Raw genomic sequence first — 12776 nt, 5'->3', positions numbered from 1 at the left:
TACGAGTCTACCAAGTTACAGCAGTGTGGTGTGATATGATGTGGTGTCAATGGAGTCAACAAACGTGTACTGAGTATTGAATACTTGCTAACAAATTTTAGCATATATGGGACTAATAGCAGCATGATCGCAGGCAGCCATTATGTAGACAGGAGCAGGCTAATGCACTTCAGAGGTTATATAATATATGTTCCCAATGATTCGCATAAGGTAGCGTGGCCGAGCGGTCTAAGGCGCTGGTTTAAGGCACCAGTCATTTCGATGGCGTGGGTTCGAATCCCACCGCTGCCATATCTTTTTGCTTTTGGGGTACCTTCTTTTTATTAGGTGATCCGAGAATCCTCTCGGATCACCTATTGTATCTGTACGGATTCTTTCTTTCTTTCTTTCTTTCTTTCTTTATTTCTGGACAAAAGTTGTTCAGAGGTTAGCTCAGAAAGTGCATTGCCTATCAATGTCAAACTTATACCATATATGTATCCTGTCCCAAAGACAACAGATCTAGTTTTCTTTTTTTTTTCTTCTTCTTCTTTACGCATACCAGTCTAATCTTTATGATGTGTAAATGTGAAGTTTTCGGGCTTTCCGCACATTGTCACATCATTTTGATTAAAAATCATGCGACAAAGGGCAAGGAGCCCAGTTCTCCATACAAACAGTTGGTATTGACAGCATGATACATTTCTATAATTACATGTATGTCTTAAATCTTTATATATATATATATATATATATATATATATATATATATATATATATATATATATTATATATATATATATATGTATACATATATATATATATATATACATATATATATATACATATATATATATATATACATATATATATATATATATATATATATATATATATATAAGTAACAAAGCTGCAACAAAGTTCATGCTGTATTCACCAACGGTTTATTTCTTCACACATGAAGAAATAAACTTAATAAAGAAATAAAGAAATAAAGAAATAAAGAACATGAAGAAATAAATACATGAAGAAATAAACTTAATTTTCTTCAATTGTGTGAAGAAATAAACTGTTGGTGAATACAGCATGAACTTTGTTGCAGCTTTGTTACTTATCTTTTTATCTTGCCAACACGTGGACTACCTTATCAACATATATATATATATATATATATATATATATATATATATATATGAAGAGAGAGAGAGAGAGAGATGCCAGTTCAGGCCATCCAAATAATCAAATTTCATTTTCTTTTTTCAGTGGCATGATAATAAAATTTGGCGGCCTGAAGAGATTAAGAAAAACATAGATACTGAAATTATTGAATAAAATGTTGACAAAACATGATAATCATGCAAAAATTGGCAGGTACGATAAAGTGTTTCAAATATTATGTACTGTGACTAAAAAGTAAGAATGAAAATCATTAAAGAATGAAATAATTTGACAAAGTATTAAAATATTAAAAAAACATGATAGGCCTAGTTACGTGAAAATTGCCAGGCAAAGTATGATCAAGGGCTTTAGACACCACATACCTACTGTGACTGAGCTGTGTGAGCGAGGCATGTTTTTTATTGGATGTGAGTAAGAATTGCAAGTGAGCACATGGCTTTGCTTATGTAGGGGAGAAGAATGTTCGCGAAAGCATGTGTTTCGCAATGGCATGGATACTTATATACTGCGCTTTCATGCCTATGCATGTACGTGTACAGGATGGACGGAGGTCAAAACACATCAGTCCGAAGCTTGCTTTGTAAGTTCGATGTAAACGACAACTGATAGGGAATCTTTGAAATATTGTTGTGGCATTTTGGTAGATTTTTTGAGTAAAATATTAACAAAATCAAAGATCGCTTGAAGAAAAATTGTCCCGTTTATCAGAGGTCCCCGCCCCGATTATCCAGTGAAAATAACATGCATTGGAAATGTTTCTGGGAAGCGTATGTCATTTAAGCAAGGTTCCCGATTATCAGATGCCCGATTATGCGATGAATACTGTATTAACAACTTTACTCTTCTAACATTGTCATACATTGATCTTATCTTCAGCTTAATTCATGCTTTTGTTATGGATTTGTTTGTTTTGCTTTAAATAAAGAAAGAAGAACCATCATCAGATATTATATTTACTCTGCACCAAGGTTATATAATAAATTTTGTAAACTGTTCCATATCTAGTCCGTCGTAATAGTTATACTTTTATTATCAAATATTAAACAGGATTCAAATAAATATCTTTTTCCTATTCTCTGGATTCTTCTGTCACATTGGCCCAAATTCACGAAGGTGGTACAAATGAAACCATGGTTTAAACCACGGACAAAAACCATGGAGTGCCAAGTGTCGCATGGAATATTTCGTTACAAAATCAGTCATTTCGTCGATGAAAATTAATGATCATTTTGTAACGAAATGACAACATTTTGTAACTGAAGGAACATTTTGTTTACAAAACGGTCATTTTGTCGACGAAATGACCAATTTCGTAAAGAAATATTACATGTGACACTTGGCGCTCCATGGTTTTTGTCCAAACCATGTTTTTGTACCACCTTCGTGAATTCAGGCCATTGAGTTCAAAACGGCACTGCAAACGTAGCACTGACAAACAATGTCATGCTCATGCTGAAACTTTTCTTCTTTCAAATATTATTCGCATTAACTTTAATAAGTATAGTATAGTGTCCCATCAGGCATATGGAATAATAAAAGTGTTGTAAAAATCAGATGTGAAATAGGAAAGTTATGAAATCTAAACGCTTCACATATTTTGACACAAATTAGAAGAGAAAATGAGTTATGACCTCACAACTCTCCTGTTGGTTGCTACTCAAAATAATGATAATGATAATACTGATAATAGTAGTAGTAGTAGAAGTAGCAATAATAGTAATATTAATAGTAATAATAAAAATAGTACTGATAATAAAAATTATATTAATGATTTTGATAATGATGATGATGATAATCATCATCATCATCATCATCATCATCATCATCATCATCATCATCATAACATATGACTTATATATGGCAAAATCCACTCTGTAGAGTGCTCAACGTGCATGCACACTACTGTCATAACCCCAGTAACTGATATTGATGACTTTGCATCTGCAACCTTTTGATTGTGGATAAATCTTGCCATAATTAATTTCATGTCCAAAAACAAAAAGAAAAAAAGAGAGGAAATTTAGTGGTGATATGTGTAGAGTTCAATGAGAGATTTTTGACGCAATAACATCATCACCTTTGGCCAATTTGAATACTGTACAGCAAGAAATGTTCTCAGCATGAAATTTTCGCACACTGCCACTGGCATTCAATGCATACAGTGTAGACAGGAACTTTCATGTGCATTTTAATTTTGCGAATCTTGGCTCTGGCGAAATTCCCGAAATCAAAATGACATGAACACTTCTAGTTTACAGTATTATAAGATTGCAACCAATATCCCAGCTGTGTGAAAACATCGGAAGCTGTAAAATTCCATAACTTCTCTTTTTTTTAAGTCTAATTTTTATGAAACCCCTCACATTCTGTTCATTCCATTTTACTCGATTCATTACAGCCAACTCTTATATCACTCACGTTACAGATGCTGCTACCCCAGAATTTCTGGGCATACACATTCTCGCAATCTCAGAATTCAACTTACAGAACAGACCACACAAACTGATCAGAAGTGCTTTATCACAAAACTGCTCGATTTATTGCAATTATAAAATATATGATTTTCTGATGATAGCATGATTCTGTGTATGTTATTTTAAAAAAAACCACAATCATATTAGGATTGTTACAATTTCTTCTGAGTGATAAAAACTTATATTTTCATCCTTCATATTAATACTCTTCTTGGTTGATCTTGACTATGCTAATATCTAAAATCTGCTCAAAGTCAAAATTTGTAAAATGTGCAGTTAAAAATGCAAGATGCATGATTTGTTAGCCTTTGATAGGAGTCACATGTTTCTATACATCACAGGAAAAAAAAAAAGATTTAATCTCAAGCTTATAGTCAGTCTTTTACTATGGTTCACACTTTGTATGCAGAAAACTGTTACATACAGCAATACCATAAGTATGGTACTTTCAAGACTTACGGTACTTCTACGGTTAGAACCATTGGCAATCTCAGATTTATGGCTATGTTAACACACAGTTTTGGGGATTGCTTTATTATTATGCTCACAACAATGGAGAAAATTGAATGAACGTCTACGCAGTATAAAATCTTACTAACCAGTAACATAGACAGGTAAACTACAATGATTAAAAAAATGCATGGGATGAAGTAAATACATGAATGGATAAGTACCAAAACCGAAATCAAGCAAAGGGACATCGTATAAAAGTAAAAACAGCAAGCAACTATGAATCTAGTATGAGTTTGACAGGAATATTATCAACCATGGAAAAAATCTATCAAAGCAGACATCTTTGATTGAAACCTTGATTTTGTCAAGACAGACTGAATCCATGGATTTGTGTGGGTTGAGTTCATATCAAAATAATTGTACATATTAACAGGCAGGTGGTTTATGACAGATTTTGCACCAAATAATGAAGAGCAAATTAGCCCTTTTTGCACAGCATTTCCAAGTGGTACACTGAACAAAGAATGAAAAGAAAAACAAAACAAAAGGTAAATGACAGTATCTGCAATATCCATGTACACAGAAAAACATGAAATTAAAAGACAAGAATTTGTATAACAAATCAAACAAAAAAGTCTTCTGCTCAGTTATGCTGCACAAGGGTTTGCTGGAATGTTCAACCTCAGAGTATAAAGGTGAGTTTTCATCTTCTTTTTCATGCATACTTCATCCCGTTATGATAAAAATAAAGGTGTTTGAAATCCCCCAGCCAACAAAAGGAAAATACCTACCCCCTAAAAAATGGAGCAAGCTATCATGTTAGACATATCCACTCAAAATATTCCCTTCATTGTCTTCTTTCATGCATTTGATCAATCCTGTATAATACATTCCAAGAAAAATTCATACAGCCCTCGACACCATCTACAGTTTGAACAGTTAATCCTGCAGTGACCATACCCTGGTTAAAGCAATGCCTACAATAATCCGAACTCAAGGAAAACATAATAAAATTACAGTCTTCAATCGCAAGGTGTACATATAGACACCAGCTGAGATGCTTTAGAAAAATACACAATGTAAGAACAGTTAAGTTACATTGATAATCACATCAAGATAATGACTATTAATTACGATGAGAAAAACTGCAATTGAGAAAACAAGAAAAAAGAGACGATCATATATAATTATATTCTCTTTGGTTACATGAATACATAATGCTGGATATTGCAGAAGTAGCCTGCAAAACAAGAATCAACACCACCACAAAGCAATTAGTATACAATCTATGAGATGAGCTAAAATGCAGTATATGGGAAGAATTAATACAATATGATGGGATAACCAAAAAAAAAAAGGAGTATGAAAGAAATATAACACACTCGATATGAACTGCCCACACTACTACCAGTCCGTAGTCCTAGCAACAGATTCTACTGAATCAATCAGTCGTCAACCTGTCTATTCCAATTAGGAAAACTCAAACATCTAAACCCAGTTTACATGGGAAATTTGAAATGCTGAGATAATGACAAAACAACCATGGAATATGAACAAAATAATATTGTAGAATGCTTGAGGTGGGCGACCCACACTGGAACCAGTCAGCAGTCCCAGCGATAAATTCTGCTGAATAGATCAGCCTCATTTACCCAGTCTTCCAATTATAAATATTCCAACATTTATACAAGGTTTACAGAGTGGCACCTTTCTCTGTGCTACGTGTCCCCATTCTCCCCCCCCCCCCCCCCAGAAAAAAAAGTTTGTTTCTTTACAACAACAATTCATGTTCAACCATCCCACACATTAAATAGTGATGGCTTGATATTACATGAATATTAAATTTCCCCTATATTTTCAACAGTTTGGAAGCAATAGGGTAATTGGTTATATTGTGTTAAGAAGACTTTACTTTACTGGATACCATATGACATAATTATGATGAACTAATAGATTTATTGTGTACCGGTATGTTTTGTGTACCACACAGGCATTTTATTTGTGACTGTGCTCATCTCCTCTACAAAAGGGGAAAACCCCAATACTACTCACTTCTAATATGAAAATGGCGCCATCTTTTGTTCATGGTCAGTACAGTTGTCAGAGTGACACAGAAATGCCTGATACTAGATGTATATGCAGGGGATACACAAGAGACTTTGCTTTTAGCTTTCTAACTGTGACATCATTAAAATTGACATCTTTGTTCAGGAGTGCATATAACATTTGATTCAACATCATACATGACAAATAAGTTTGGTGGGGTTTTCTTTCACATAAACTACATACCGATGCACCTTTTACAGATCCTACCAAAAATATTTTTTACCAATTTATACCACCATCACCAGTTCAAGCATTAAAGTTGTTTGTCCTCCTTCCATTCAATCTTGAATCAATGACTTGCTTATACCTACTATCTCATATATAATCTTTACATAGACTGAAATTTATGCCTCTCCTATTACATTATGATAGTACCACGCTCATCAAAGAATGCACCACTTTTCTCTAGCATCTCTACCAAGTACAAAAATAAGTCTCAATATGTCATATCTCTCATATTTTGGTAAAATCACTCTCCCATAATTTTATATACACACATTATAATACATGGTAATTTATGTCAATGTAAATGATCATTGACACACAAATATCTCCATCTCGAAACACACAAGACACAAACAAGTTTTTATGTACAACAAAGACACACACACACACACACACAAACAAAGGTGAGCTTTACTCTGTGAACACACAGACGCGATAAAACCATAAAAAGATACAAAATAAATTCAGAGGCAGTTGTTACAAACTGTAGGATCAAAAGTGAGATAAATGTGTTGAGTTGCGCCACTGCTCCCAGAAGCAAAACAGGTGAAAACTGACACCCTAATCTCATGATTGGAGGGGCATATGAATTTGGGTGCAGAGAGTTGAACATACCCCTTGGGTTCCAACCTTCCCACTTTTGAGTTATAGGCCTATCTCATTTTCTTGCAGTTTCAGTGGGATGAATAAGAATGCTTTTGGATTTGATTTGATTTGATTTGATTTGATTTGATTTGATTTGATTTGATTTATTCATTCTCCATATAGCAACATTTACATTTTTTTTCAAAATAATCAAACTTTGGAGAATTTGAATAAAGAATTAGGGAGCAGTCAATATAAACATATCTTTGTAACAAAAATTCTACCCAATGAAATGGGGAAAAAATAACACTAATGACCTCTTTTTTTTTGTTTGTTCGAAAAAGCAACTGTAAACATATCATACTAGAAGAGAAATAGCATTGTTGGGAATCCATAGTAGCAGATTATTACTCAAAGCAACACATATAAGCAAATGCAGCCCTCATTGCTTCACAGTTCTTCGTATCTCATGTATATGTTTACACAGAAATCTCTTCAATCCATTCCACTGTGTCTATTCTTTGGTGCACGTCGGGAAGTATCGGCAAATCCATTTCTAAAATCTGCATTTCTCTCTCTGCCACCGATACGATAGCTAACTACCAGATTCACAATATCTCTCACTGAGCGGACTCGGGGCAATTTGATTTGCTAAAGCACTTGCACTTGATAGAGCATTCTAAAAAGAAGCATGCATCAAAGTGTCTACGCTAATGCGGCATTTGCTGCCATGCCACACTTTGCTCCTCAGAAGTGGCAGACAGCTTGCTCGGCAAAGTTGCCGTCAGCATTTCGCTCGGTAAAACGTTCGTCGGAAGCGACACAAACAACAGCATCAAGTCAAAGGTGGGCATTTACGCGGCGCAGCTGCAGTGACGACAGAGAATATTTCGTCATACAATTTTCACACACAGTGATTCAGTTTTGATAAGTGTATATATAAATATATATATCATAAGCATCAGCACCTTTCATTGTCTCGACATGACATACACACCGTTGCTTTTGAATTCTTACCGACACATCGAATCAAGTTCAATTCCACAAAGTCACACTGTCTTGAATTTGAGGTAGCGTCTGCCTTTGTGCACATGTATTTCTCTAACCTGAACAGAATTGTGTAACTCCCCCCAAAAAGCTTTGACTTTTCTAAAAACAAACAAACAAACAAACAAACAAACAAACAAACAAACAAACAAACAAATAACTGAATATAAGAACGACCCAAGTCCAAATTTGGCTATCATCCTTGGATACCCCCTGTGAAGTAAAGCAAATATAGATAATCATTAAATGACTGCTTAACATTTACTTAAGTATACATGACATTCCAATAAATGAAACATTTCAAAAAGATATTAGAATTTCGTTGTTCCTTTCTTTAATTTTCTGAAAAATACCCTCTAACGGACTTGGGTCATTTTTATGTTCAGGTATTCAAACACTAAGCAAACAAAGAAACAAAATCCCCACTGAAAAACAATGCTGCAGGTTTGGAACAGAACTCGGGTCAGCCTCACGTTATCTGAAATGACTTCAGAATTTGGAGCCTAGCAACTTCAAATGACCTCTGGTGGAAATGCAGTGGGCATGGCAAAATTCAGATGCTACCTCTGGAGAACGTGGCCCAAGATTTTGCACGGGGACCGTATATAGTCTCCAGATCTCCAACTGATGTCATTAGATGCCCATTTCGCATCAATAAATAAAGCACCATTTTTTCCCCTCAGCGGAATGCAAATTTACGTTTCATAGTACTTGTCACGAGTTTGGAATGACAATAATGGCTCAAATCTGTGACGCAGTTTGCCGTGGAGAGTAACAATTTTTTTTGCCACCACACACCAGATTCTATTCCAGGACCACCAACAAACATCACTGGGGTGATGCAGACCTAAATCTTGGAGAAACACAACCTAACAGGTGTAGTCAGCCTCTTTCATGAAAAAAGAAAAAAGAATGGACGAAATGTAAAATGGGAGGGAAGCTTTCCAAAACAGATGTAATATTTCAATTAACATTGCATAACCAGATTGTAACAGTGTGACTTTGAGCCATTTTGCAGTATATATTTTAAATCAAGGCATGAACATTGTTAAAATTTAAACATTCAACTCCAAAAAAAAATTTAAAAAAATACATGTCAGCAGAGAGAGTTGTACCATAGAGTCATTGTGGTGTGGAGTGGTTCCACATTATGCCAAGTCTAGTATCCCACGATGATCACAGAGTTGTCCACAACTCTGGAATGTAGCTCATTATTGATGAGACCGAGCTAAAATTTTCACTATCATGACATCCTTTCATTCTTTAATCTAGCAAATAATGCAAGAATCAATTGTGACAACACCAATTTGGCACTCTATGCATTTTGATACAATATCTTCGAAAAAAAATGTGCAACAACATATTGTATCCTGGACGTTCGCTTTCATGTTGCTTTGCTTTTGACCATGTTCATGCAGAAGCACCAAGGTTGGCAATCGAGAGACTCGCTCCCTCACAGAAAACGCTGTTCCAGATGTGCAACATCTTCCGACTGGAGTTCGGTTTGGATGTTCAACTATGGTGGGTGACCATCGACTGGAGTTGATGACTGGTGTGTGTGGGGGGGGGGGGGGGGGGACAGGCTAGCTACCTGGTGGACAATTTCCAAAGCCTCTGAAGTAGGTACAATGAAATGTCTTGAACCTGTGTATGGAAAAAACAAATATGAAACCAGAAAAATGCATTTAGTTTTATAACATTCTCGCTTGGGAAATGTTCAGGTCTGGATCTTCAAAATTTATGGTATCAATGACAAGAAAAATGCAATGCTGATACTCCCACTTTGGAAATTTCTCGAGACTACCTTCATGTAACATCTCTAAACTCAAAAGATATTAAGCAGGATATTCATATTGACTCCCATATTGATACAGCAAAACCAGCTGATCCCATGTGAGACTGTCCATAATTGAACAAGTTTGGACTGCTTTATGTTCGAAAAGTCAATTGAATCATGCTACTAAACTGTTGGTTTGAATCATGTAAATGTAGAGCATCCAATGAAAAGTTATGACTTCAACATTCACATTTGTTAATTTGCAATGATCTGACTTCCAAAACACAGCAAAAAACGATGCATAGTTGAAACACCAATTTTTGTACTTCCATGCAGCCTTGACTTAGAGGCCCCAGCCAGCATCAATTGTGAAAAATTGTAGAAGTAATAACAGATTAACTCATTGAAAGTGAGTCCTGAGAATACTCGGGCAGGTGTCTGTGGGAAATGCATGATATAGCAAAATCAGTCCATCCTCAATGGGTCAAATCTCCAAACAGAACAATGCCAACATACATAAGCAATTATTGAAATTTTTAGGGGAAAATGAATATGAGGCATTGAGATAAACTGAGAAGGATATGGGGAAGGATTTGGTGAAAGTGTTCAATTCATCATCAGAATGACTATTTAAAGTGATGGCTTTTGAAATCCGCTTGACAAATGTCATTTACGCAGGCCCCAGTCGAATGAAGAATAACATCTGTGATTCCCCCCACGCAAACACTCTCCGTCAGGCGTGAACGATGTAGATTATAATCAATCATGGGAATATTGAGCATCTACATGTATCAAAGTCATCACCTCTAGTGTGAAGTCGTGCTGCACGCGCCACGCGCATCCTGTTTAAAACTCTTCCGATGGCGGAGAGAGGGAGGGAGGGAGTACTCAAAGAATTATCAGCTCTGTCCTTCTTCCAATTTCAAAGCTTGCTTTTAGGCCTAGTCGGACAATCCTATTATACCAAAGTCTCTAATCTCATCGATGCCCCTGATGAATGCATCTCCGCACAGGAAATACGAAGCAAGCCTCCTTCACAATGTATACACACCCGAGACAAATACTCGCGAAGGCATTTACAAATCCTATTTACAGGCACCGACAATTAATCGGGCAATTCCCTTCCAGTCCGATCTACAATTCCCTGAACAGTTTGCAGAGTGATATACCGGTAGCCTTAAAGGAACTATGGGATACAAATGCATGTTGAGTTGTATCAATTGGTAACACCCTAATCATCACCTATGTGGTCAAAAGATAATCTAAATAAGTGCCAAATATTTTAAATCTATATCATTTTTCTTCAGATAACTTGGATCTGCCTACAAAAAAAAACAACAAAACAAAACCAAAAAACAACAACTTCAAAACAAAGATTCTGACAGGCATCGGCCAAGTTCTGTGTGATGTCTACAGGACTCAAAGAATCGCACAAGTTACAGATTCATCGAATATAATTTTGAGTAGTTTCACGCAAATTACCCCTCCCCCTCCATTTCCTTTGTTAATATTTCACACCATACAGAGCAAAATCACATTCAACTGAATTCACATAAAATTTGCATTTTCCTGATGGATAGTGAACTAGTTCACATTATGCAGTAACTTTCCTGAAAAAACACACCAAACAAACAAACACACACACACACACACACATACATACAAATTAAGAAGATGCATATAGATTTCTGATCCTCTTTCCCCTTCTGTCTGTCTGTCTTTCTGTCTCTGTCTCTCTCTTTCTCTTTCTCTCTCAAGAATACAGTTCATTCTATTCGCATAGAATGCTTAGAGTTACAGACATGTCCTTTAACAAATCTCTTTTCATACCACATTTGAATATCTAACTTAATACGGACTGAACACAGTTGATCGTCCTCAATAAAACTCTATGACAAAGGAAAGGCGAGTCCTCTTACAAATCCTTTGGTCTTTTATCTCCTTCTCTGTGACAAGACAGTCAATATTCAACACTTCAAATTAATCACACTTTTAGTGTTAGCAGCCATTCATACCTTGCTTGAGTTTCGGGTCTGGAATGAAAATGAGGTACCTAGTTACTACAAGACTTTCTATGTAGGCACAAAAGATTAGAAATTCAACATCACAGTTGTTCCCTCGTTGGAAAAGTGCCTTCACCAAAATGTTAGATGAGTTTGAATGTAATTATGAAATGTTAACAGAACAGACTCAATGGAAAGCTACTGGCGACTGAAGTCAGTGCCTTCTATGAATAAATTGCACAGAAAGATTTAATTGACCAACATGATGATGCACATACACACATACATACATACATTCAGGGGAGGGGAAAAATATTTGCATCTCTGACATTTACACTGTCTTTTATCATGATGCTGTTAGTTTTAAAATTGCTCCAAAATTTGATAGATCATCATTTTTAAAGCGATATTACGTGTATTCACTACATGGAAGCAAATTACTTTCAAAGAATTTATCAATTAATATCAATTGATTGATCATTTTAACGACTGATTATCACACAGTCTACAGTGCAAACGTACTTGTGCCCAACACATTCAAGACAAAAGTTGGCAGTCTACGGCGACAGAAATGTGACTTAATCAGTCCTATTTTGTATCTAGACTTCATGGTGGATGATTATCGAGGTGCTTCAATCTATATGATGAATGAAACAAATGATTTCATTGATTACTTCGGAAGGTAGAAGCATGCTGAAGATAGCAATCAAACAGCGATCTGCAATCTCATCTCAACTTTGGTGCTTGTCAGTGGTGGAGATGTGGCACGAGAATCATTTTTTAATTGAATGGAGTCATACTTTAGGTGAGGTAGACTTATTGATCTCATCTTACCCCCACTTTCAGTATTAAAAAAAAAGAAAAAAAAAAGAAAAAAAAAATCATGTTAGCAACATGGATCCACCCGATTGGCTTGTGCAGCAGACTAGAAACATCCCATTTACATCG

General features: G+C 35.6%; 1 protein-coding gene and 1 non-coding gene across 2 annotated transcripts in view; one reads left to right on the top strand and one right to left on the bottom strand.

Annotated features, from left to right (window-relative positions):
* Positions 1 to 209: 209 nt before the first annotated feature.
* On the top strand, positions 210 to 291 carry Trnal-aag (transfer RNA leucine (anticodon AAG)). The gene has a single exon. It is a non-coding gene; the product is annotated as a tRNA-Leu (tRNA).
* Positions 292 to 9609: 9318 nt separating this feature from the next.
* Positions 9610 to 12776, bottom strand: part of LOC139713283 (beta-1,3-N-acetylglucosaminyltransferase radical fringe-like) — a 110759-nt gene continuing 107592 nt past the window's right edge. The window contains exon 10 of the mRNA XM_071625027.1: positions 9610 to 9692. Within this exon, the coding sequence (XP_071481128.1) occupies positions 9632 to 9692 (61 nt within the window). The 3' untranslated portion in view covers positions 9610 to 9631. The remainder of the gene's footprint in view (positions 9693 to 12776) is intronic.

This window comes from Diadema antillarum, unplaced genomic scaffold, assembly GCF_040938485.1.
Source record: "Diadema antillarum isolate AM-2024a unplaced genomic scaffold, OU_Dant_1.0 seq00001941_RagTag, whole genome shotgun sequence".
Lineage (NCBI taxonomy): Eukaryota > Metazoa > Echinodermata > Echinoidea > Diadematoida > Diadematidae > Diadema > Diadema antillarum.
Note: the sequence above shows the minus strand (reverse complement) of the source record. Positions and strands in the feature narration are given on the sequence as shown.